We start from the raw sequence: 27,568 nt of genomic DNA, 5'->3' as shown, positions 1-27,568 counted from the left end.
TATATACTCTTTGTTGGCAATGACAGAGGTCAAACGTTTTCTGTAAGTCTTCATAAGGCTTTCACACACTGTTGCTGGTATTTTGGCCCATTCCTCCATGCAGATCTCCTCTAGAGCAGTGATGTTTTGGGGCTGTTGCTGGGCAACACAGACTTTCAACTCCCTCCAAAGATTTTCTATGGGGTTGAGATCTGGAGACTGGCTAGGCTACTCCAGGACCTTGAAATGCTTCTTACGAAGCCACTCCTTCGTTGCCCGGGCGGTGTGTTTGGGATCATTGTCATGCTGAAAGACCCAGCCACGTTTAATCTTCAATGCCCTTGATGATGGAAGGAGGTTTTCACTCAAAATCTCACGATACATGGCCCCATTCATTATTTCCTTTACACGGATCAGTCGTCCTGGTCCCTTTGCAGAAAAACAGCCCCAAAGCATGATGTTTCCACCCCCATGCTTCACAGTAGGTATGGTGTTCTTTGGATGCAACTCAGCATTCTTTGTCCTCCGAACACGACGAGTTGAGTTTTTACCAAAACGTTATATTTTGGTTTCATCTGACCATATGACATTCTCCCAATCTTCTTCTGGATCATCCAAATGCTCTCTAGCAAACTTCAGACGGGCCTGGACATGTACTGGCTTAAGCAGGGGGACACGTCTGGCACTGCAGGATTTGAGTCCCTGGCGGCGTAGTGTGTTACTGATGGTAGGCTTTGTTACTTTGGTCCCAGCTCTCTGCAGGTCATTCACTAGGTCCCCCCGTGTGGTTCTGGGATTTTTGCTCACCGTTCTTGTGATCATTTTGACCCCACGGGGTGAGATATTGCGTGGAGCCCCAGATCGAGGGAGATTATCAGTGGTCTTGCATGTCTTCCATTTCCTAATAATTGCTCCCACAGTTGATTTCTTCAAACCAAGCTTTTCAGAAAAATTTCAGTCTCTCGATGTGCAAAACTGATAGAGACATACCCCAAGCGACTTACAGCTGTAATCGCAGCAAAAGGTGGCGCTACAAAGTATTAACTTAAGGGGGCTGTATAATTTTGCACGCCCAATTTTTCAGTTTTTGATTTGTTAAAAAAGTTTGAAATATCCAATAAATGTCGTTCCACTTCATGATTGTGTCCCACTTGTTGATTCTTCACAAAAAAATACAGTTTTATATCTTTATGTTTGAAGCCTGAAATGTGGCAAAAGGTCGCAAAGTTCAAGGGGGCCGAATACTTTCGCAAGGCACTGTATCTTTATGTACATATTCTTTATCTCTTTACACTTGTGTGTATAAGGTGGTAGTTTTGGAATTGTTAGGTTAGATTACTCGTTGGTTATTACTGCATTGTCGGAACTAGAAGCACAAGCATTTCGCTACACTCGCATTAACATCTGCTAACAATGTGTATGTGACAAATAAATTTGATTTGATTACTTGTAAATATGCCTTTGTGTAGTTGTTTGGGAACCAAATGGATTATTTCTCCATATAGAGGTAACAAATACTGCATTTTTCCCCTCAATGAGGACACACCAGACAAAATAACGTTCACCTTTTAATAAAATGTTTCCTTGACATGTTAAAAATACTTATTAGAAGAAACATGACCACTGAATAATATGAACAAAGAACTATACTCAGAATCCAGATAATAACTGAGAACTAAATGAAAACAGTGAACCGTTGGGTCACAATGGCAAGAGGAAACAATTGGGACATAATACGGTTGTACTGAGGAAACGTTATAGATAGTCGTACTGATAAAACCCAGTAAGTACTTCAGTCTTGAGGGCGTTGGGAGAACCAAACACCCTCAATAAGCTGGCTGGTAAATCTGACGACTACACTGTCAGAATAGGATAGGGAGGGGAGAGAGAGGAGGACAGGGTGGGGAGAGAGAGGAGGACAGGGTGGGGAGAGAGAGGAGGGTAGGATGGGAGAGATAGGGAGGAAGGATGGGGAGAGGAGGGAAGGATGGGGAGAGGAGGAGGGTAGGGTGGGAGAGAGGAGGGTAGGGTGGGAGAGGAGGGTAGGATGGGAGAGAGGAGGGTGGGAGAGGGAAGGGTGGGAGAGGGAAGGGTGGGAGAGGGGATGGAAGGGTGAGAGGGAGAGAGGGTAGGATTGGGAGAGAGGAGGGTAGGCTGGGGAGAGAGGGTAGGAGAAAGTAGGTTGAAAGCCACTAGGCAACACTGATTTGATTTATCAACACTGGGACAATGGATGAAACTTAATGCTTTAACATGCTTTCAAAGACTCGACCAGAGTGATTGCAGCTAACATCAAATATGGAATTCAATGGAACTGGATTTGCATCTGACTGACTGGTGGTAATAAAGGGGTTGTGGGTCAGGATTAGAGGTCAGGACGTTATCAGATTATTGGTTTATGATTCATTTAATATCTCTCCACCTGATCACAGATCAATATGGAGAATACAGACCGTCTTCTGAAATCACAGAAACGCCTGTCATCTACATCACAGGAACTTTGATCGGGGATGCTTGGTGCCCTACTCAGACTGGTGTGTGTGTGTGTGTGCGCAGAATCTGATTACCACCTACAGATTGATGACAGTTCAGTTCTACAGTCAATCAGGACTGGTTGGCTTAACCTACAGTAGCTTAACATATCTTGTATATAACATACATTGTTGATATATAAAAGGACTAAATAAAAATACACGTCCATTATGAGAACATGCTAATGCTTACTAAATAGGAACAGAAAGAGAAACAGAAAAACATATACTGCAGTTTTATAAAAACAAACTCAGGGACCAAACAGCAACAGCACCAGTTCAGGCAGCAGCTGCCTCTCCTCTCCTCCATCTGCAGATCTATCAGAAGACACAGTAGACTGTGTAGAGCGCGGCAAGCAGGCCTCATGGAGGGAGTTATGGGTAAAGGGCGTCTGTAGAGGAGCTACAGTACACATTGGGAAGGCCGGACGGACCAGAGTTCTGAGAATCAGATGGGGCGGTGCTGTCTGAGTCAGGCACCGGGTGGAGAGACCTCCTCTCTAGTCCCCCTTGGTCAGCAGGTCTTCTATGTAGGCATCCAGTTCATCGTCTGTGTTTATGTCAATGTCCTGCAGAAGGGAAGGAGAGACATTAGTATTCAGTGTGTGTGTTACCTCGTATCTTTTCTGTAGCAAAGCTTCGATGTTGGTGTGTGTGTGTCTTACCTCCTGTACTTTCTGTAGCAGTTGTACAATGTTGGTTCGTAGTTTCTGTAGCTTTTCGTCTGCCTCCCTGAGTTTGGTCTCAGCGCTGCTACTCTTTTCCTCCACAGCTTTGGCTCTGGCATCAGCTCTGCTCTGGTACGAGTTACACAAAGACTGGAGACCCAGCTCATACTGCTGGAAATACTCTTTCTGCAGAAACACATGCACACAGGTCAGATACATACACAGACATTGCTCTGGTATGAATTACAATGATATGACTGTCTACAATGCCTGCAGCAGGCTAGACTCCAGGGTAGGTCTCTAGAAGACATTGGTTAGAGGTCAGAAGTTCAGGGTCAGTCTCACCATAGGGAAGGCCACTAGCTCCTCTGCAGTCATGCTGTTGACATCTTCCTTCGGGATCCGGAAATCAGGAGGGAAGAAATAACGCAGCACTGTCCTGAAGAGATCACACACACCAACAATTATAGCTATGACATCCCCTTTGAAAAAAGGGAATTAGAGGCCAAAATCCAACAGTTATGACTCAATGACAGAGCATCGGGTGATCATAGTTACCTCATCATGGTGACCAGGTTGTCAGTCACCTCTCGACTGGATCCTGGTTGGGTGGTGTCAGGTTCCATGGGGGGGGGGCCTTTCTCAGTCCCCTCCCCTTGCTGTGTGTCAGGGGTCTGGGAGAGGGGAGAGGGCGGTCGCATCAACCTCACCTCCTCACTGCCTTTGAAAACCCTAATAACAACAACAATAAATGATATACCAAAAACAACCTCACCTCCTCACTGCCTAACCATCATAATAACACCCCAAAACTCCTGAGAACACTAAGTCATCAAATCAATACACAAATAAACATTTGGAAATGACACATACATATGTACATAAACGTAAGAGAACAGAGCACCGACACGGTGAGTTGGTGCGCCTACCATCGGTCCTTGGGGGTAGATCTGGGGACGTAGTCAAACTTCACCTTCCAGCGAATGCTCTGCTTACTGGTTTCCACAGCAACAACTTTGCCTGTGAACCATTCCTTATTCACACGTACCTCCACCAACAGACCCTTATCTACAGGAGACAACACATAGAAGTTTTATGAAGCATTGTCCTGAAACTGAATTCAGGCTTGGCTGAACTGCTTTCAATGGGGAAAGATTGCGTCCGTGATATTCTGTGAAACGGTCACTTTTCCGTGTGGACTTGTTGCTAATCGGAAATCTTCTTGGCCAATCAAAATGTATGGCTGGAGCTATCATCAAGAATGGAATAAATCACCTTTCTGAGCATTCTTCAGATCATATTCTGGGTCCTCGTTCTCTGTGCTGTCTGTCACCTGAAAACACACACACAGAAAACACAATGTTCAAACTAACAGTAAGTGTGTGTAAGGAAATACCAGGAAGAGCGGTGTGTTATTGAACTGTGAGAAAAGAAAGAGCAGGAGAGCAGAATACAACCAATTCCATTTAGAGTAGAGTTACAAGACAGACAGGACCCATTCTATTTTAGAGTAGAGTTAGGAGACAAGGATAGGACCCATTCTATTTAGAGTAGAGTTAGGAGACAAGGATAGGACCTATTCTATTTAGAATAGAGTTAGGAGACAGATTGGACCCATTATATTATGATTAGAGTTAGATGACAAGGATAGGACACATTCCATTTAGAGTAGAGTTAGGAGACAAGGATAGGACCTATTCTATTTAGAGTAGTTAGGAGACAAGGATAGGACCCATTCCATTTAGAGTAGGGTTAGGAGACAAACAGGACCCATTATATTATGATTAGAGTTAGGAGACAAGGATAGGACACATTCTATTAAGAGTAGAGTTAGGAGACAGATTGGACCCATTCCATTTAGTGTACAATTGTAAGAGAAGGGTATGATCCATTCTATTATGATTAGAGTTAAGAGAGAAGGATAGGGCCGATTCCATTATGAGTAGAGAAGGCAAGTGTAGCCTCTAACTCCGTGGCAGATGGGTACCTTGGCTCTAGGGGGGGTGGGGATGGGTTTAGCCAGGGGTGGTGTTGCGGGGGGCAGCCGTGTTGCTATGATAGCTCTCCTCTTCTCAGGTGGCGGGGGTTTGGTGCTGGGTGGGGGGGTATGGACCTGCGGGGTTCGATGACATCGCAAGACATCTGTGTCAACAGTACAGTGGCCTGACTTCTGGACCGTTCCACGTGTTAGTCTCTTGTTCTTCATACATCCCATCCCCTCTCCTCTTTCAAAAGAACCATTGTCTGTTTCTTCCTCAAAAAGAGCTATCCCCCTCTCTATACCTAACATCATCTCTCCGTCCTGACTCATTTTAAGGGGACATCTTTCTAACTATCCTCTTCCTCCAAACATCACCTTTTCCCTTTTCTCCGTTCGCTCTAACAAATTCAGTACTTCCCTCTGTCTGTGTGATATGTTGTATAGAAATATGCTATAGATTGACAGCGTGATAGTCTGAGCAGTGTGTGTGAGAGAGAGAGCGATTGAGTGAGAGACTGTACCTCTGTCACTTTTCCCCGTTTGAGTGGAGCTTTCTCAACAGCTTTCCCACGATTCCCCACTGCAGTTACCATCTTGGATTTCTTGGGCTGAGGCTCCTCCTCCTCACTGTCATCCTCGCTGTCGTCCTCCTCCTCTTTTTCCTCCTCCTCCTCCTCCTCCTCCTCCTCCTCCTCTTCACTCTCCTCCTGCTCCATCACTTTCTTGCGCTGGCTGCTAGCAGGTGTGGTTGCTTTGCCAGGAGACAATTTGGCTGGAGTCTGTAGAAACACCATAGATATTACTGCTACTGCTAAGGGACCATAGATATGAACAGCTATCATGTAAATATCTGCTTCAACCATTAACATATACCATAAGATTTGATAAAGGACAGCTTAAAACACAACACACTAACCCGTGAGGTACGGCTTGAAGGGGTGGGTTTGGCGGGGACTTTGGCTGGAGTTTTGGGGGCGGGCTTTGCTGGAGCGGGTGACTGCTTCGCTCCAGCTCTGGATTGGTCAACTCTGGGTGCCGGGGGAGGGGCAGCAGGCCGGGTGGTCGGTCGAGGGGAATATGTGGGTTTGCGGTTGAGGGCTGGGGGCTGGCTGGGGGCGTTCTTGAGGAGGGCGGGGAGAGGAGGGGAGCGAGGGCGTGACACACGCTCTGACGACCTGGTTCCCTAAGAGACAGAGAAAACAGGAGACACATTATATTCAGATAATCAGGGAGACCGTGTGTGTGTGTGTGTATAACCGGTAGAGCAGGGTTCCCCAACTGGCAGCCCGAATTCCGGATTTGGTCCCCCAAGTTTTCTGAGTTAAGAATATTGTTGGACAGAACACTATAAAAGCACCAGAAAAATTAGCTCCAAGTTATTTTAATTTCAAGTATTTCCATGGATAATAGATACACTACATGGCCAAAAGTATGTGGACACAAATTCAAATTAGTGGATTCAGCTATTTCAGCCACACCCGTTGCTGACAGGTGTATAAAATCGAGCACACAGCCATGCAATCTCCATAGACAAACATTGGCAGTAGAATGGCCTTACTGAACAGCTCAGTGACTTTCAACGTAGCACTGTCATAGGATACCACCTTTCAACAAGCAGCTGCACACAAGCCTAAGATCATCATGCACAATGCCAAGCGTCGACTGGAGTGGTATAAAGCTCGCCTCCATTGGACTCTGGAGCAGTGGAAACAGGCTCTCTAGAGTGATGAATTACGCTTCACCATCTGGCAGTCAGACGGACTAATATGGGTTTGGTGGATGCCAGGAGAAAGCTGCCTGCTCCAATGCATAGTGCCAACTGTAAAGTTCAGTGGAGGAGGAATGGCCTGCTTTTCCTGGTTTGGCTAGGCCCTTTAGTTCCAGTGAAGGGAAATCTTAATGCCATAGCATACAATGACATTCTAGATGATTCTTTGCTTCCACCTTTGTGGCAACAATTTGGGGAAGACCCTTTCCTGTTTCAGCATGAGATCTGCCCCTGTGCACAAAGCGAGGTCCATATAGAAAAGGGTTGTCGAGATCGGTGTGAAAGAACTTGGCTGGCATGCACAGAGTCCTGACCTCAACCCCATCGAACACCTTTGGGATGAATTGGAACACCGACTGCCATGTAGTGTAAGTAAGGTTTGAAATGATTATGTTTTGTGAAATATTATTTTAGTTTGGGCTTCCGGCGGTCAATTAGCGACTAATTATTTCTAATTATGTTCCGGCCCCTTGACCATCAGCTCAAGAAAAGAAAATCAGCCTGCGGCTGATCCTGTTGATGATTCCTGGGGTAGAAGGTAAGTATGTCTGTATGAATCTGGACCCTGCCTTCCTAAAATTGTTTGCCGAAATTATTGCAACCCCTATTACTAGCCTGTTTAACCTCGCTTTCATATAGTCTGAGATTCCCAAAGATTGGAAAGCTGCTGCGGTCATCCCCCTCTTCAAAGGGGGAGACACTCTAGACCCAAACTGCTACAGACCTATATCTATCCTAACCTGCCTTTCTAAGGTCTTTGAAAGCCAAGTTAACAAACAGATTACTGACCATTTCGAATCCCACCGTACCTTCTATGCTATGCAAATTGGTTTCAGAGCTGGTCATGGGTGCACCGCAGCCACGCTCAAGGTCCTAAACGATATCATAACAGCCATCGATAAGAGACATTACTGTGCAGCCGTATTCATCAACCTGGCCAAGGCTTTCGACTCTGTCAATCACCACATTCTTATCGGCAGACTAAACAGCCTTGATTTCTCAAACGACTGCCTCGCCTGGTTCACCAACTACTTCTCTGACAGAGTTCAGCATGTCAAATCGGAGGGCCTGTTGTCTGGACCTCTGGCAGTCTCTATGGGGGTGCCACAGGGTTCAATTCTCGGGCCGACTCTCTTCTCTGTATACATCAATGATGTCGCTCTTGCTGCTGGTGATTCTCTGATCCACCTCTACGCAGACAACACCATTCTGTATACTTCTGGCCCTTCTTTGGACACTGTGTTAACAACCCTCCAGACGAGCTTCAATGCCATACAACTCTCCTTCCGTGGCCTCCAACTGCTCTTAAACGCAAGTTAAACTAAATGCCTGCTCTTCAACCGATTGCTGCCCACACCTGCCCGCCCAGCATCACTACTCTGGACGGTTCTGATTTAGAATATGTGGACAACTACAAACACCTCGGTGTCTGGTTAGACTGTAAACTCTCCTTCCAGACTCACATTAAGCATCTCCAATCCAAAATTAAATCTAGAATCGTCTTCCTATTTCGCAACAAAGCATCCTTCACTCATGCTGCCAAACATACCCTCGTAAAACTGACCATCCTATCGATCCTTGACTTTGGCGATGTCATTCACAAAATAGCCCCCAACACTCTACTCAACAAATTGGATGCAGTCTATCACAGTCCCGTCCGTTTTGTCAAATGTTGGGGAATAATCAGAATTAGGTGGTAACATAGGTAAGATGTTTTATATTCATCATATGTTTGTGAGTTATTTCTCATAAGAATGTATTTTGTTGTACTATAGTGGTGGCCATTGGCAGTTATCTGTTCTATGTCAAGACTAAGTTGCATGGGCCGCAGAGAGGGGAGAGGTCAAGGTGTCATCATGTGTAAACGTATCTTTTGCTTCACTGTGTCCGTGTGCCAGTCACTCCCTACTTTTCCCATCGGGGAGAGGAGGATGGCAGTGTCTGGAATCATTCTATGCTCCCCGTGAGCTTGTCCAGGATTGGTTGTATTTAGAATTGGTTGTATCTAAATGACAATTTGATATATGCCTGTTGATATGGAGGATTGGTTTATGGTTCTGGGTTTGAGTAAGGAGACAAAGCTGAACGATTTATTATGTCTATGCAGTCTGACTATGTGTGTTCTTTGCTATTAAAGGATCTCAGTTGCAATGTAGTGGGGGCTCTCAGAGAATTCATTGATAGACACTGAATTGATCTGAGAGTCACAGGGTTGTGATAGAGCTCATATAATTAAAGATGGACTTTGATAACTAACTCTGACTTGTGTTGTGGTTTGCGCTCATGATTTGGTAAATAGAGGAAATTTCCACGACACAACAAAGCCCCATATACTACCCACCACTGCGACCTGTACCCTCTCGTTGGCTGGCCCTCGCTTCATACTCGTCACCAAACGCACTGGCTTCAGGTCATCTACAAGTCTCTGATAGGTAAGGCCCCGCCTTATCAGCTCACTGGTCACCATAGCAGCATCCACCCGTAGCACGCGCTCCAGCAGGTATATCTCTCTAGCCACCCCCAAAGCCAATTCCTCACTGTATTTATTTATCTTGCTCCTTTGCACCCCTGTGTCACTACTTGCACATTCATCTTCTGCACATCAATCAATCTAGTGTCTAATTGATATATTGTAATTACTTCACCACCATGGCCTATTTATTGCCTTAACTCCCTTTTCTTACCTCATTTGCACACACTGTATATAGACTTTTTCAACTGTATTATTGACCTTATGTTTTGTTTATTCCATGTGTAAATCTGTGTGGTTGTATGTGTGGAACTGCTTTGCTTTATTCTTGGCCAGGTCGCAGTTGTAAATGAGAACTTGTTCTCAACTTGCCTACCTGGCTAAATAAACAGTGAAAATATATATTAATAAATAAATACAGTGCCTTGCGAAAGTATTCGGCCCCCTTGAACTTTGCGACCTTTTGCCACATTTCAGGCTTCAAACATAAAGATATAAAACTGTATTTTTTTGTGAAGAATCAACAACAAGTGGGACACAATCATGAAGTGGAATGACATTTATTGGATATTTCAAACTTTTTTAACAAATCAAAAACTGAAATATTGGGTGTGCAAAATTATTCAGCCCCCTTAAGTTAATACTTTGTAGCGCCACCTTTTGCTGCGATTACAGCTGTAAGTTGCTTGGGGTATGTCTATCTGTTTTGCACATCGAGAGACTGACATTTTTTCCCATTCCTCCTTGCAAAACAGCTCGAGCTCAGTGAGGTTTGATGGAGAGCATTTGTGAACAGCAGTTTTCAGTTCTTTCCACAGATTCTCGATTGGATTCAGGTTTGGACTTTGACTTGGCCATTCTAACACCTGGATATGTTTATTTTTGAACCATTCCATTGTAGATTTTGCTCTATGTTTTCAATCATTGTCTTGTTGGAAGACAAATCTCCATCCCAGTCTCAGGTCTTTTGCAGACTCCATCAGCTTTTCTTCCAGAATGGTCCTGTATTTGTCTCCATCCATCTTCCCTGTCCCTGCTGAAGAAAAGCAGGCCCAAACCATGATGCTGCCACCACCATGTTTGACAGTGGGGATGGTGTGTTCAGCTGTGTTGCTTTTACGCCAAACATAACGTTTTGCATTGTTGCCAAAAAGTTCAATTTTTGGTTTCATCTGACCAGAGCACCTTCTTCCACATGTTTGGTGTGTCTCCCAGGTGGCTTGTGGCAAACTTTAAACAACACTTTTTATGGATATCTTTAAGAAATGGCTTTCTTGCCACTCTTCCATAAAGGCCAGATTTGTGCAATATACGACTGATTGTTGTCCTATGGACAGAGTCTCCCACCTCAGCTGTAGATCTCTGCAGTGCATCCAGAGTGATCATGGGCCTCTTGGCTGCATCTCTGATCAGTCTTCTCCTTGTATGAGCTGAAAGTTTAGAGGGACGGCCAGGTCTTGGTAGATTTGCAGTGGTCTGATACTCCTTCCATTTCAATATTATCGCTTGCACAGTGCTCCTTGGGATGTTTAAAGCTTGGGAAATCTTTTTGTATCCAAATCCGGCTTTAAACTTCTTCACAACAGTATCTCGGACCTGCCTGGTGTGTTCCTTGTTCTTCATGATGCTCTCTGCGCTTTTAACGGACCTCTGAGACTATCACAGTGCAGGTGCATTTATACGGAGACTTGATTACACACAGGTGGATTGTATTTATCATCATTAGTCATTTAGGTTAACATTGGATCATTCAGAGATCCTCACTGAACTTCTGGAGAGAGTTTGCTGCACTGAAAGTAAAGGGGCTGAATAATTTTGCACGCCCAATTTTTCAGTTTTTGATTTGTTAAAAAAGTTTGAAATATCCAATAAATATCATTCCACTTCATGATTGTGTCCCACTTGTTGTTGATTCTTCACAAAAAAATACAGTTTTATATCTTTATGTTTGAAGCCTGAAATGTGGCAAAAGGTCGCAAAGTTCAAGGGGGCCGAATACTTTCGCAAGGCACTGTACATGACTGTAGTGTGTGTGTGTTTACCTGTAGAGGGGGAGTATGTGTGACTGTGTGTGTGTGTGTGTGACGGACCTGTAGTGTGTGTTTACCAGTAAAAGGTGAGTATATGTATGACTCTGTGTGTGGGTACCTGGGAGGAACTCTCATTTATGGGTCTCATGCTGACGTCCAGAGGTAACTTCTTCACATCTGCTGCTGATCTGATGGTGCTGGTTTTCTGCAGAGCCTCTAATTTCTCCTGCTGCTGTCTAATCTTCTCTGTCAGTTCTTTCTGTTTGTCCTCTGCCGTCTGCCTGTCCTTCTTCAGAACCCCACACGGAAGGTTCTGTTTTTGCTCCGGCGCGTCACACCTACAACACACACACAAATAAGATATTGGTGATATATTTGGTGTCCCTGCAGGTGTGTGTGTGTCGGTGTGTGTGTGTACCTGTCCTGAGTGCTGTCAGGGTTCATCAGACACACCCAGCTGTCCGGGTAACGTTTATCCACCGCATCCATCTGGAATGGCAGAGTCCTCCACTTCAGACACTTATCTACAGATAGAGAGGGAGAGAGAATAACATCAGTCCTCCACTTCAGACATGTATCTACAGATAGAGAGGGAGAGAGAATAACATCAGAGTCCTCCACTTCAGACACTTATCTACAGATAGAGAGGGAGAGAGAATAACATCAGTCCTCCACTTCAGACACTTATCTACAGATAGAGAGGGAGAGAGAATAACATCAGAGTCCTCCACTTCAGACACTTATCTACAGATAGAGAGGGAGAGAGAATAACATCAGAGTCCTCCACTTCAGACACTTATCTACAGATAGAGAGGGAGAGAGAATAACATCAGAGCTTGTTTGTTTGCATTTGTTCGTGTGTGTGTGTGACTCAACACGTTAAGAGTGAGCAGTGTCTCTGTGAGTGTACAACTCACCACACTGTATGGTGAGGGGTATCTCCATGGCGCGGCGTCTCTTGTACCTCTGCTCTGGCGAGGGGAGCGAGGACCAGCTGGCAGACAGGTACCCAAACTCATCCCAGAACTTCACTATGCCCTTCTGAGCTAAAAGAGGGAAAGCAGAAACTTTCCAGTCATTTGGACTAGGGATGTCGCAGAAACGATACAACCGCATAACTGGGTCTTTCTATAAACTAGGGTACCAATGAGCATTTCTTGTAGTGGACAACTGTTTGGAGCTGTTACAAAGTCATGAATAATAATTTGAAATTTGTCCCCCCGTTAAGAAATAGCGGAGGAACACCGATACATTCAATATAATTCATTAGTTGAATCAAACCTATGTTTAAACCCTTTGTCATACAAAAATTGGTTGACATAAAACACTATCTTTCTTTCTTTACATTTATGATACGGTTTGTTGTTATAACATATACTAAGCATTTAACAATTGAATTACACATTGACCTTGATCCTGTGAAATTCCTGTATATTGCCGTCGGACTCGTAGGAAGTGTACTGTAACCTTACATTCCGTATCTCCCTATGTTACAGTGTGAAAACAGTTTTCATGGGAACACGTATCCAAAATAAAGTATGTGATTGCAAAATCCAATACTTTAAAACAGAAAGACTAACTTTAATGATTAATAAAACAAAAATTGATACGTCATTAACAGGGTTCTAAAATAATTACGCAGTTGATGATAATTACACCCTTCATGTCTAGCTGTTTAGTTACTTACTTACTTAGGACATTATTGAGCAACATCAGCTGATTCAGGAAAGGATTTTCTGAATGACTGTTAAGTGATAAAGAGCTTGTGTGATACTGCACGCCATTTAACAACACCCGAAGTGCGGAGGAACTGGAGAATTGACAGAACATTTGTGTCTGTTACAGCGATCAAGATAATAAGCCTGCTTTGTGGACAACATTAAATCAAGATTTCTGAGGTAAGATTACGGTCCGTGTACGTATTGATCGTTTGCTTTCCAAGTTAAAACAGAGTAAACGGGAATGTGTAAACAGCCTGTTTATTTGTTTTTGCATATAAAAACAAAAAAACAAAATGTTTTATTTCAATGTTCAAAAGTGGGTAGGGGTTAAATGTGTAATGCCTGGTCAAGTGCACAGCCAACCCTTCCTGTCCTTTCAAAGCAGGTCACCCTTCTATACATCTATTATCTATTCATAAATAGCTTCCCGTACCATTCCACAGTGCCAATATAAGGTAAGAGTTCTCAATTTCTGCAGTCGGTGTGTATTGACTTATTAATAAACTGCTGTTACTGTAAATGGTTAGCTGACTGATATAACCTAGCTACCATGGGTAATCTTATTAAATGGTGCTATACAGCCAAAACAACTGTATCTATTGCTAGACTAGAAATATGCCCTAGCTATAGTTAGATGTGCAACCACTGACTAACTAGCTGGAATGAAGCAAGGGTGTGAATAGTACATATGTAAATATATCTTTTCAGTGTTTCCAGCAGGTCTCCAGCTACCCAGACATGTCTGATCAGCCTGGTAGGGTGTCGTGGGTGTGTCCAGCTTACACCTGTGAAAATCTGTGTGTGTATATAGCAATGGAATGAAACATCCAACCAAAGCCTCAAGTGTAGTGCTGTAGGTCCACCCCACACCTGGAGGGTTGTAGGGTCCTGTCCAGACACAACCCCTAGCTCCTACCCCTAGACACTGTGGAGATCTCAGAGAATTGGACAGGTGCAAGCAATACTGACAAAATTCAACCAAGCCTATCCACAAGTGTCTAGACTCTAGACAGTAGGGGCTAGGGGTTGTTTCTGGACAGGCTATTGGTATTATTGTAGCTCAGTCAGTCAGTCAAAAATATTTAATAGCTGTCAAATACTTGCTTCCTCTGTCCTTAGGATAATCTGAATTGCATTTCCTTGATTCATTGCATCCTCTCTCCTCATCAAAACCCATTGAATGATAAGGTCCCCAAGCACATTGGGGGAGAGGAGGGAAGATTCTTCCCCTCGGGCTCCAATGCACTTTCAAGGAGAGGCAAGGATTGGAGGAATCAAGGACAGAGGAAGCAAGAATGGGATGTCTAGTTCACACACACTTGCTTGAAGAGTTTAAGGATAATGATTTCATTATTGGTTATTATTATTGTCAGAACCCATTGTATTATATTACATTTTTATTTAACCATTTTGACATTTTGACCCGGGATGTCACACATTGGCCCCTTAATTTATAGAATGACCCAACTATGCTCATGAACAGTAGTGTGTCTCTAACTAGAGCTATTCACCTGATTAAATAGTTGTTTTTCCACGCTTCTGTTTTTCTACGATCCGTTTATTTAGCCTACCAAACAATCTGCCTGCATTCTCCACTGTCACTCTAATGTTGCATCCTAGACATAGGGAGAGGGGCATGGTAGGCTACACTTAAGTAGGGGTGAACTGTTTTGACTGTACTCATTTATGAACGCTTTGAAAACAATATCAAGCAGTTAACTTACAATGTCAGTTGTATACTATTGAAAAGCAGAGAATGTCAACGTTCTAATGCTAGAATTACTATAATGTATTGTTACCCTGAAGCGTGATTCATCTCTGATTAACCATTATTATGGTTATGTACAGTGCCTTCAGAAAGTATTCACAGTCCTCAACTTTTCCCACATTTTGTTGTTACAGCCTGAATTTAAAATGTATTACATTTGGATGTTTTCCCCCCACTAGCCTACACACAATACCCCATAATGTCAAAGTGGAATTATTTACAAATTAATAAAAAATGAAAAGCTGAAATGACTTCAACCCCTTTGTTAAGGCAAGCACAAATAAGTTCAGGAGTAAAAATGTGCTTAACAAGTCACAGAAGTTGCATGGACTCACTGTGTTCAACCTTATTTTTAAATGACTACCGTATCTCTGTACCCCACACATACAGATAATTGTAAGGACCCTCAGTCGAGCAGTGAATTTCAAATACAGATTTAACCACAAAGACCAAGGATGTTTTCCAATGCCTTGCAAAGTAGGGCACCTATTGGTAGATGGGTAAAAACCACAAAGAAAATAGACATTGAATATCCATTTGAGCATAGTGAAGTTATTAATTACACTTTGAATGGTGTATCAATACACCCAGTTACAACAAAGATATAAGCGTCCTTCCTAACTCTGTTGCCGGAGATGAGGCTATGAGGCCAATTCAATGGTGACTTAAAACAGTTACAGAGATGAAAGGTTGTGATAGGAGAAAACGGAGGATGGATCAACAACATTGAAGTTACTCCACAATACTAACCTAAATTGACAGTGAAAAGAAGGAAGCCTGTATAGAATAAAATATTCTAAAACATGCATCCTGTTTGCAACAAGGTACTAAAGTAATACTGCAAAAAATGTGGCAAAGCAATTCACTTTTTGTTCTGAATACAAGATGGCATTGAATCTTCCTGAGTGTCCTCATTACAGTTGGCTTAAATTGGCTTGAAAATCTATGGCAAGACTTGAACATGTTTAAAGAATAATGTGCAAATATTGAACAATCCAGGTGTGCAAAGCTCTTAAGAGACTTATCCAGAAAGATAGTTGTAATCGCTGCCAAAGGTGATTCTAACATGCATTGACTCAGGTTTGTGAATACTTATGTAAATTAGATTTCTGTATTTCATTTTCAATACATTTGCAAAAATGTCTAAAAACATGTTTCACTTTGACATTATGGGGTATTGTGTGTAGACGGGTGACATAAAAAAATAAAAAAATCAATTTTCAGGCTGTAACACAACAAAAAGGGGAATAAGTCACGAAGTATGAATACTTTCTGAAGGCACAGTGTACGTTAAGTGTGTTACCTATGTTGCTGTCCTTCCAGTACTGGGCTAGGTGTTCTCCCATGCCTCTCAGAAGGTGTCTGTATTCTTTAGCGTCCGCAAAGTCCTGCTTGTTGTGAGTGGGCTCCAAAACCAGGTATGGGACATCTACTACCCCCACAACACCCCCACACGCCCTGCGCGCGCGCACACACACAAATACACACACACACACCATTAGAAAGCATTTCTGGTCATCACACTGGTCACAGACAATAGTCAATAAGAAAGGAGTGTGTGTTACTCACATTCCTCCCTCCAGCTGAGGTCCAGTCTTCTCATACATCTTGATGAGGCGAGAGCAGTTATACACAAACATCCCGTCCAGGTCTCTCTGCTCAATGTTCACCCCAAAGATAAAACTCAGCTCTTTTGGGTCCTTCAACGCTCTGGGGGAGGGAGAGAGAGAAGTGTTAAAGTTCTATAGTTTTCCTTAACTTTAGTTTGTTTATAAAGTTGGTTTGTAAAGTTTAATATTTTGACTGACTTCTGTTTGGACTCCTGAATCTTCTTCTTCACTTCTGCCTCCCGGCGAAGCATCATGGCACCCTCCTGGGCCTTACGCAATATGACCTGGAGGAGACAGAGACAGAGAGAGGGTGATTTGAATAAGGGAGGAGAGGAGTCAGACTATTGGGTCAAGATATTGTTAATCTTGCAGAGTGGTGTGCGTATGTTGGTTCTTACCCGTGATTCTCTAGACATGTCGTCTCCCAGTTTGGTCTCCAGAGACAGACTTTTGCTCTCCGCCTCCCGAGCCTTCTCTTCAGCTGTAAAACACACACACACAGTCAGTGGGGGTAGTAGGTTCTAAAGGCAGACCTGGTTCTCTCTGTGTGTGTGTGTGTGTGTGTGTGTGTACCTTGCCTATCTTGGCCAGGTGATCTGTGTGTGTGTGTGCGCGCACATGCATGGATATGGGAAACTCACCTAACTTAGCGAGGTGATCAGCCTTTTTTACTTCCTGCTCAGCGCGGGTTTTGAATCGAGTTGATGTGTATTTATATACCCTGAAACAGAAAGACCCACACTTAGCTGAATAGACAAACAGGACTTAGAGATTCCTGCCTAGAGAGATCTCGCTCTCTCTCAAAAGTATGTGGACACCTGCTCGTCGAACATCTCATTCCAAAATCAAGGGCATTAACACTAGATGGTGGAACATTGTTGAGGGGAATTGCTTCCATTCAGCCACAAGAGCATTAGTGAGGTAGGGCACTAATGTGAGATGATTAGGCCTGGCTCGCAGTCGGTGTCCAAAATTAATCCCAAAGGTGTTAGATGGGGCTGATTTAGGGCTCTGTGCAGACCAGTCAAGTTCTGCCACACCGATCGAAGGGCCTTCCCCAAACTGTTGCCACAAAGTTGGAAGCACAGAACAGTCTAGAATGTCATTGTATGCTGTAGCGTTAAGATTTCCCTTCACTAGCACTAAGGGGCCTAGCCTGAACCATGGTAAGTAGCGTTCTCCTGGCATCCCCAAACCCAGATTAGTCAGTCACACTACCAGATGGTGAAGCGTGATTCATCACTCCAGAGAACATGTTTCCACTGCTCCAGAGTCCAATGGTTTGCGAGCTTTACACCACTCCAGCTGACGCTTGGCATTGTGCATGGTCATCTTAGGCTTGTGTGTGGCTGATCGGGAATGGAAACACATTTTATTAAGTTCTCAACTAACAGTTCTTGTGCTGACGTTGCTTCCAGAGGAAATTTGGAACTCGGTAGGGTGTTGCAAACGAGGAAGATGGCTGTCCTCGATTGATTGAGGTCAGGGGATTGTGGAGGCCAGGTTATCTGATGCAGCACTCCATCACTCTCCTTCTTGGTCAAATAGCCCTTACACAGCCTGGAGGTGTGTTGGGTCATTGTCCTGTTGAAAAACAAATGGTTGTCCCACTAAGCCCAAACTAGATGGCGTATCGCTGCAGAATGCTGTGGTAGCCATATTGGTTGTGTGCCTTGAATTCTAAATAAATCACAGACAGTGTCATCAGCAAAGCAACCCACTCTATCACACCTCCTCCTCCATGCTTTACGGTGGGAAATACACATGCAGTGATCATCCGTTCACACACACCACGTCTCACAAAGACACGGCGGTTGGAACCAAAAATCTCCAATTTGGTCTCCAGACCAAATGACACATTTCCACCGGTCTAATTTCCATTGCTCGTGTTTCTTGGCCAAAGCAAGTCTCTTCTTCTTATTGGTGTCCTTTAGTTGTGTTGTCTTCGCAGCAATTCACCCCACGAAGGCCTGATTCACACAGTCTCCTCTGAACAGTTGATTTTGAGAACACTGTGAAGCATTTATTTGGGCTGCAATTTCTGAGACTGGAATGAACTTATCCTCTGGAGCAGAGGTAACTTTGGGTTTTCCATTCCTGTGGTGGTCCTCATGAGAGCCAGTTTCATTATAGCGCTTGATAGTTTTTGAGACTGCACTTGAAGAAACGTATAAAGTTCTTCAAATGTTCCGTATTGACTGGCCTTCATGTCTTCAAGTTACAAAGGACTGTTGTTTCTCTTTGCTTATTTGAGCTGTTCTTGCCATAATATGGACTTGGTCTTTTACCAAATAGGGCTATCTTCTGTATTCCACCCCTACCTTGTCACAACACAACTGATTGGCTCAAATGCATTAAGAAGCAAAGAAATTCCACAAATGAACTTTTAACAAGGCACACCTGTTAATTGAAATGCATTCCAGGTGAACTACCTCATGAAGCTGGTTGAGAGAATGTCAAAAGTGTGCAAAGCTGTCATCAAGGCAAAGGGTGGCTACTTTGAAGAATCTAAAATATATTTTGATTTGTTAAACACTTTTTTGGTTACTACATGATTCCATATGTGTTATTTCATAGTTTTGATGTCTTCACTATAATTCTACATTGTAGAAAATAGTAAAAATAAAGAAAAACCCTTGAAAGAGTAGGCGTGTCCAAACTTTTGACTGGTACTGTGTGTGTATGTGTGTGTAAATACATATACAATTGAAGTCGGAAGTTTACATACACTTAGGTTGGAGTCATTAAAACTTGTTTTTCAACCACTCCACAAATTTCTTGTTAACAAACTATAGTTTTGGCAAGTCGGTTAGGACATCTACTTTGTGCATGACAAGGAATTTTTCCAACAATTGTTTACAAACAGATTATTTCACTTATAATTCACTGTATCACAACTCCAGTGGGTCAGAAGTTTACATACACTAAGTTGACTGTGCCTTTAAACAGCTTGGAAAATTACAGAAAATTATGTCATGGCTTCAGAAGCTTCTGATAGGCTAATTGACATAATTTGAGTCAATTGGGGGTGTACCTGTGGATGTGTTTCAAGGCCTACCTTCAAACTCAGTGCCTCTTTGCTTGACATCATGGGAAAATCAAAAGAAATCAGCAAAGACTTCAGAAGAAAAATTGTAGACCTCCACAAATCTGGTTCATCCTTGTGAGCAATTTCCAAACGCATGAAGGTACCACGTTCATCTGTACAAACAATAGTACACAAGTATAAACACCATGGGACCACATAGCCGTCATACCGCTCAGGAAGGAGATGCGTTCCGTCTCCTAGATATGAACGTGCTTTGGTGCAAAAAGTGCAAATCAATCCCAGAACAACAGCAAAGGACCTTGTGAAGATGCTGGAGGAAACGGGTACAAAAGTATCTATATCCACAGTAAAACTAGTCATATATCGACATAACCTGAAAGGCCGCTCAGCAAGGAAGAAGCCACTGCTCCACAACAGCCATAAAAAAGTCAGACTACGGTTTGCAACTGCACATGGGGACAAAGATCGTACTTTTTGGAGAAATGTCTCTGGTCTAATGAAACAAAAATAGAATTGTTTGGCCATAATGACCATCGTTATGTTTGGAGGAAAAAGGAGGAGGCTTGCAAGCCGAAGAACACCATCCCAACCGTGAAGGACGGGGGTGGCAGCATCATGTTGTGGGGGTGCTTTGCTGCAGGAGGGACTGGTGCACTTCACAAAATAGATGGCATCATGAGGAATTGAAAATTATGTGGATATATTGAAGCATCATCTCAAGACATCAGTCACGAAGTTAAAGCTTGGTCGCAAATGGGTCTTCCAAATGGACAATGACCACAAACATACTTCCAAAGTTGTGGCAAAATGGCTTAAGGACAACAAAGTCAAGGAATTGGAGTGGCCATCACAAAGCCCTGACCTCAATCCTATAGAACATTTGTGGGCAGAACTGAAAAAGAATGTGCGAGCAAGGAGGCCTTACAAACCTGACTCAGTTACACCAGCTCTCTCAGTAGGAATAGGCCAAAATTCACCCAATTTATTGTGGGAAGATTGTGGATGGCTACAAGCTTAAGCCAAGTGCACCCAAGTTAAACTATTTAAATGCAATGCTACCAAATATTAATTGAGTGTATGTAAACTTCTGACCCACTGGGAATGTGATGAAAGAAATAAAAGCTGAAATAAATAATTCTCTCTACTATTATTTTGACATTTCAAACCTGGGTTTGTAGAGGCAGCAGGACAGTCTCTTGGTCCTGACTTTGTGTCCCTGTATGAAGATCCTCATCCTGGGGTCGATGTAGAGGACAGCAGCATATGCTCGGAACGACCGACGCTCTGGCTTCCTGTATGAGGGAAGTGATACAATCAACATAAACACAAAGTCCTAGGTAGTTTTCCGGTGATGTGACACAGAAAAGGCCTTAAATATTTTCTTTGAAACATACTTCCACACAAACACGAGAGGTCTTCAGGGATCCACCTGTATCCCAATACCCAATCCAGGACCCGAGTGGTCTGGATCCAGAATCCTAAATGTCACGGGTCTGAGTAGGATCTGATTGTTACGGATCTCGGGTATGTGTAATTTTAACTGACTTGTCCAGAAGGGCCTATACAGATCCAAAGGAAACTACAGCAGGAGAAAGAGACATTTTATAATTTATGCTGCTGCTCTTGCTTTTCATGTGTGGCACGTGTAGCTTGCTGTTGTATTTGGCCAATCATAAATCATCAAAGCGGCAATAGGCTACAGTCATAGAGCCTCAGTGTGTGGCAAAAGTTAGGAGATATCTAATCAATGGAAAATTGAATTAAAATGATGGAATTAAAAGTTAAAGGAGAAGAATAGGCTAGCTACAATGACCAAGAGCCAACAGGTAGGCTCTCCTTAATATTCTGAATGGAGTTGTTGTTATTTGTAACTGTAGGATGAGAAAGTGCATGCACTACAGCCTCAATTAACTTATCGAACTAATGTTAGTTAGCTTGACTTGCTTCTTCCGGTTTGATGCAATCAAGACAGGTGCTACGTATTGATATTTGATGATAAATAAACTAGCTATGGTCGCAAAGTCTACTATAGCAGGAGCCGGCTTGGTTGGTTGCCGTCTCATCTCTCCCTCCCTCTTCCCCATTTCACAGTACGGCCCCTCCCCCGTCTGCTAGAGCGGCATCTTGACCGCTCTCTCCCTTCTCTCGCGCTTTATCAGTTCCGGTTAATAAAGTAGCTTAAAAAGGACTTTTCTGCTGATTCCCTCACTCGGATCGGACTGAATCTAACCAGGTCTATACTGAACGGGTCTAGTTATCCTTGGGTTCGTTCATAACAGGTCTCTATTTTAAAAATGTATTTATGCATATCGTGTCCGGGTGGGAAAGTCCCAGGTCCATTTCGGAACGAGTCCAACTTTTTGGACCTATGAAGACCTCTATCACACACCATACTTACACTCCCTCTGAGGGGGTTCCAGCCATCAGGATATCCTGGTGGTCTGTCTCCACATCCAGCTCTGGCTCTCTGGTGTCCATCAACTTCAGGTTATAGATGATCACCAATGTACCTACAGACACAAGGTTAGGATGATCAACTACACATACAGTCTGACACACACACACGCCAACTCACGACACCCATATACAGCCACACGTCTCACCGCTGCTGCCCTCTATCTTGTTGAACTGTTCCATCAGCTGCTGTTCGTTTTTAAAAGGAGAGTATTTGTAGATGAGCTCCGTCTCTATGGCAAACTTCTCAGGGTCTCCCGTGATTGGCTGTCTGGTCAGCAGTTCCCAGGTGGGCAGGGGTACGATCACCTGACGGGGGAGACAGACAACCTTAAGCTACACACAGTCACACTTCCCAAGAGGTGATGTTATGATGACGCAGAGTGTCGTTTCAAATAGCAGGACATAGTCAGTAAACCCTTTTTCAGAAAGTCGAAGGCTAACAGGATTCACAAAATAAATACACTATTTTTTTAAGACACTTGACGTGTGACATCACTGGGTCTGCTGGATGGAAGAGTGCCTGCTGTAGCTGACCCCTCACCTCGTCAAGCCCCTCCTCCTCATGGAATGTTCTAGACAGGAACAGGCAGGACAGTGTGTTGTCCTTCTTGGTAAACAGAATAAAATCTTTCCCAATACGCATGGAACCCCTAGAGAAAACACACACAAATGATTTGGCTCACTTGGTGAGAGCTTGGTGCTAGATTAAATTACAGCGGGCTTCACATAAAAACACTATAAATGTATGTACAGTAAGTTTCTTTAAATGAAAGTGTCTGCAAAATGGACTTTTTTGATTGTGAGGGAAGATTAAAGAGTTTCCTACGATTTGAGTCCGTTCCCGTACTGGCCAATGTGAGTGGAATCTGGTGTACGCTTACTGGACTTCCCAAATTGGATCACATGGGTCGCCTCGTCTGTGAGAGAGATAAGAGGGAAATATAACCGTCATATATGGTTGACTGTTGCTTACTATGGTATTTACTAAAGCTTATAAATAGATATATGGATCAACTCGATTACTGTACATGTCTACTCTAGTCATTATATTTTGAGTGGAACTCACTGGGGTCCATTCCTGTGCCGTCGTCTAAGAAACATAGCATGTAGCCTCCACGCAAGTCTTGTTTCTTCTCTGTTGGCCACGAGGAGAAGCGAGATTAGACTCAGGTTAGAATAGGAGGTGGATGACATCGAAAGCCACGCACAGGTTAGATACAAGAGGGGGAGAGAGAGCCCAACACACAGAACTAGTTTTGACATAAAGGCTTTTTCAATTGCGAAAACTATACTTTCCAAAATGAGAACTAGTCAAAGTCTGGGTGTAGCTTATAATTAAAATCCGTAGTCAGGTAATCATTGGCACTCCAGGTATTCTAGATTGTGGATAGGCAATGTGTGGTATGTATAGTATTGTCAGAGGGGTTATAGGTGAGGAATGTAATGTTTTCGTATATAAACACTGAACAAAAGTTATAAAGGCAACATGCAACAATTTCCAAGATTATCTGAGTTATATTTCATATGATGAAACAAGTCAATTTAAATACATTCATTAGGCACTAATCTATGGATTTCCCATGACTGGGAATTACAGATATGCATCTGTTAGTAACAGATACTGTACCTTAAAAGAAATGGGCCTCAGGATCTCGTCACGATACTTCTGTGCATTCAAATTGCCATCGATAAAATGCAGTTATGTTTGTTGTCCGTAGCTTATGTCTGCTCATACCATAACCACTATGGGGTAGTCTGTTCAAAACATTGACATCAGCAAACCACTCGCCCACACAACGCCATACATGGGGTCTGCGGTTTAAAGGCCGGTTGGACATACTGCCAAATTCTCTAAAAGGACATTGGAGGCGGCTTATGGTAGAGAAATTAACATTAAATTCTCTGGCAACAGCTCTGGTGAAGATTCCTGCAGTCGGCATGTTAATTGCACGCTCCCTCAAAACTGTAGACATCTGTGGCATTGTGTTGTGTGCCAAAACTACACATTTTAGAATGGCCTTTTATTGTCCCCACTACCTGTGTAATGATCATGCTGTTTAATCAGCTTCTTGATATGCCACACCTGTCAGGTGGCTAGATTATCTTGGCAAAGGAGAAATGCTCACTAACAGGAATGTAAACAAATGTGTGCACAAAATTTGAGAGAAACAAGTTTGTGCATATGGAACATTTCTGGGATCTTTTATTTCAGCTCATGAAACATGGGACCAACACTTTACATGTTGCGCTTTTATTTTTGTTCAGTGTATGTAGATTTGTGTCTATGTACCTGTGTATGAGAACCAATATATTTGTGTGTATGCATGTGTGTACCTGTGTAGATGTCAATCCGGGTGGCATTGGCATCCCTGTAGGAGATGATTGGCAGGTGACAAACCAATCAGAAGACAGATAAAAACCAGTGTGGTTAGATGTGGTTCCTAGGCTTTTACCTTTATTTTCAGAATACAGTGAATAATAACACTTATACAAATCCCACAGGTTTAATCCTAGATCAGTTCACTATTGTTCCGCTGCAATTGACCCCTTGTGATTGACTAACACCTACAGATGATGTCCCACATACGTACAAACATTTTGGATGGGTAGAGGTAGAAAAGCAGAGAATTGTGGATAACAACAGAGAGAAATGCATCGTTGGTACCTGGAGTTGTCCACCAGCTCAGCCAGAGCTCCAAACAGGAACTCATGGGTTGTCCTGGAAACAAATAACCAGCCAATCAACCTACAGTTCTGGTCCTTAAAAAGCTCAATTTCCAAAACGCTTGCTGAGGTAAGGAGAGTGCATGTGAGCAAGCACAATTGCAAGTCAGTGTAAACATCAGTGTGTTTAACATGGGGTTTGGGCCCTGTGAGATCATCCGGCTGGGGGTTGGATAACATCGTGTGAGTTATGGGGTGTGGCCGAATCATTGGTCAAAGTTGACGGATGGCATAATGGTTAGTGCTATCCAGGTTCCTTGGAACATCCCTACCCTAAACCGTTTAAATGTTTAACTTCAATTGGGTGACATCAGAGTTGGGACATCCCACGGATAACGTTTATACTTTTCCGTGGATTTGGGTTTTTGTTTGAGATTCTCTACTGGAGTCCCATGTTAATGTGCTTGTGTAGCAATGGTGTTCTGATAAACTGAGTAACCTTGCTTGAGACCTGAAGACACATGCTAGCTCCCAGAAATAATGCCAAGGCTTTGACTCAGTCGGCCAACAGGGATGAACAATTCAGGTTTGAATGCAGTTTGTATCCTTCATCTTTCGGCTGTCCCATTAATTTATTCCAGTGAAGGTATCACATCCTTTCATTTTGTTGTTTGAGAGGAATTGCCATAGGCGAGGGTAGAGTCCAAGGAAATATAACCATGGGCATAATGTATAAGAGGAGGCTCTTTGTTATACCTGCTATACCGGTTATAATCGCTATCCTCTCCAAACGTGAGAACATAAATAAAATACACGTGGGGATATTATTGCTTGCTCTGAAAACCCATGAATGTGGTGTTGATAGAGTTCAACAGCACATGAAGTACAGTATGTGTGTTGAGGGGCAGGGGTGTTACGCTTCCTCAAATGAAATTCTCTCATTGCCTGCATCCTCATCAAACATGAACAGTTGTTCTCTGGTGATGTCATGAGTCCTACATAGTCAGGCAGTATGATTGATAGCCATTTTATGTCAACAGGGCTTTATATGTTCAAGCCTCCAGTGACATAACTTCACGACTTGAGGGGGGAGTGTGTTGATCTACAAGTTGCAGCAGCTATTTATGTTGTGCTATTTGATGGTGTTAGTCTCTCTTTCTCATCTCATCTTGGCCCTAGTCCAAAGCACATCTCTCTCTCCTGTCCAGATATCCCTCATACCACTGGCCTTCTGAGCCCTTAACTGTCCAACAGTAGTTGTTCATGCAGTGTTTTCAGGGAAGTAACAACATTTCAGACACACTGGACAGCTGTCCTGTATCAGCTGGATTCAATGACTTGGTTATGTAGGTACCATTAGCAACCATTTGACTTTCTACTCCTCTGTGTTTTGATCACGAAGGTCTTTCAACCTTTTGATGTAGCAATATTTTGCTGTAAAAAGGCTTTTTAGCATTGTTTATTTGTATGTAGTCTATTCAACCATCTTTTGTGAAACATCTGAAGGCACAATTTTAGTCACTCATGTTTGTGACAGTCAGTGTCCAAGACATGAAATATCCTGCTCCATAGTGTGGCCAATCTGTAGATCATTATCACTTGCCAGACACAATGGCATTCCTCTCCTCTTACAATGTGTACATTGGAAAAACACTTTCATGTGATGTATTTTTTCACCCCAAAACAGAATTCCCACTGTGAGTTGAGCACTGCCCTATGGCAATTTGTGACCTCCATGTGATGTGTAGCATGAGTGTGATTTTGTGGAGTGTGTTATGTTATGTATTTACCCCAGACGGTACTTACGAGTTGGTGTGCAGATACTCGAAGGTGAGCTGAGCCCTGTTCAGTGTGCTGTAGTTAGAGTAGGCCATCTCCACTTGCTAAAAGCTATTTCCTGTTCTCTTCCTGGTCTTCTTTCTGACTTCCTTTCAGTCCGGTGAGGCTTTTCAAGAGCTTTATTCAAGAGCTTCATGCACCTACAGAATCACAGCAGCAGTCAGTGCCACTGGTCAACAGTATGAATGATGTCAAAGACAGTATGATGGTGCCTGGAATATAATGAGCTTTCATAAGGAGCAAAGAAGCACAAATACCACTGAAGGAAAAGCATTGAGATATCTGAAGAGGGAATAAGTCCTGTTGAACAGTATGAGTATTCAAACTTGAGAATAAGTATTGTGGTGATTGGCAATACATGATTGGTTAGGAGTTTTTTTCTATGAGGTTAAGACATGTTATCACTTATTACTATCATCACACAGTCTATCTATACATGCCCCCCTCTGTCTGCTCCCACTCTACAATAAACCATGAGCCAGGTAACCCTCCATTCAAACCAGCCGCCAAGCTAACAGCACAAACAGGCCTCCCACGTGAGTCTTATTTGGATCATTCCAGAAGACTCATCTAGGCTAAATCTTGACGTCATTTTATTATCGAGTATTGATGATTAAAGAGACACGGTCATTGTCAGTGATGGAGAGTTGCAATGTCCAACAATGCTTTAACAAATGGTTAGTCAACTGACCAAGCTAGTTACTACAGTAGCTAGTAACCTATCCTGGCTGTCTCACATCCACAATCTCTGGTAACGTTACCCATCCCCATGTAGCTAGCTAGTTGGGCAAACACATGTAAAGAACATATTAGCATTTATATTTATCCAATATGCAAACCGTTTAGAGCACCCGCCGCTTCAAATTGAATTTAGGTCCGTGTAAAACATCCGTCGGTTCAGAATGAAGCGATAACTACTGATTTCCGAAATAGAACCACACCGCAGGCCGCGAAAACCTCCTCGCCTTTCTCCCCTCCCTCGCGCACAGCTGAAAGGAGGGTCCGAAGTGTACGCCCGCCTCTACCATGCATC

General features: G+C 43.2%; 1 protein-coding gene across 2 annotated transcripts; it reads right to left on the bottom strand.

The window, feature by feature from the left end:
- Positions 1 to 1,534: 1,534 nt before the first annotated feature.
- On the bottom strand, positions 1,535 to 27,568 carry LOC110536129 (ATPase MORC2A). 2 transcript variants are annotated; one of them, XM_021621710.3, is made up of 27 exons: positions 27,375 to 27,568; positions 26,503 to 26,675; positions 24,698 to 24,751; positions 24,367 to 24,401; positions 23,099 to 23,167; positions 22,859 to 22,949; positions 22,574 to 22,682; positions 22,179 to 22,338; positions 21,974 to 22,085; positions 20,742 to 20,867; positions 17,168 to 17,247; positions 16,925 to 17,007; positions 16,725 to 16,810; positions 16,486 to 16,626; positions 16,220 to 16,374; positions 12,345 to 12,473; positions 11,846 to 11,951; positions 11,546 to 11,765; positions 6,076 to 6,342; positions 5,681 to 5,938; positions 5,166 to 5,291; positions 4,454 to 4,511; positions 4,108 to 4,246; positions 3,737 to 3,910; positions 3,524 to 3,617; positions 3,176 to 3,364; positions 1,535 to 3,079 (listed from the first exon to the last, which is right to left on the bottom strand). In XM_021621710.3, the coding sequence occupies exons 2-27, from the start codon at positions 26,568 to 26,570 to the stop codon at positions 3,011 to 3,013; spliced, it is 3,198 nt and encodes a 1,065-aa protein (XP_021477385.3). In that variant the 5' UTR covers positions 26,571 to 26,675; positions 27,375 to 27,568; the 3' UTR covers positions 1,535 to 3,010. The 2 variants fall into 2 exon arrangements, with proteins under 2 accessions (XP_021477385.3, XP_021477387.3); XM_021621712.3 differs by lacking the exon at positions 5,166 to 5,291 and having other exon boundaries at positions 27,375 to 27,562.

The sequence above is a fragment of the Oncorhynchus mykiss genome, chromosome 11 (genome assembly GCF_057628025.1).
Source record: "Oncorhynchus mykiss isolate SJ-2025 chromosome 11, ASM5762802v1, whole genome shotgun sequence".
NCBI lineage: Eukaryota > Metazoa > Chordata > Actinopteri > Salmoniformes > Salmonidae > Oncorhynchus > Oncorhynchus mykiss.
The sequence above is the reverse complement of the archived record's forward strand: the minus strand, read 5'-3'. Positions and strand labels throughout refer to the sequence as shown.

Excerpts from the sequence above, each read along its gene's own strand:
- LOC110536129 (XM_021621710.3), bottom strand. The coding sequence starts at position 26,570 with ATGGCCTACTCTAACTACAGCACACTGAACAGGGCTCAGCTCACCTTC. Across the intron at positions 24,402-24,697 it reads GAGCTGGTGGACAACTCCAG|GGATGCCAATGCCACCCGGA; the intron begins GTACCAACGATG and ends CATCTCCTACAG. Across the intron at positions 5,939-6,075 it reads CTTCAAGCCGTACCTCACGG|ACTCCAGCCAAATTGTCTCC; the intron begins GTTAGTGTGTTG and ends GTGTTTCTACAG.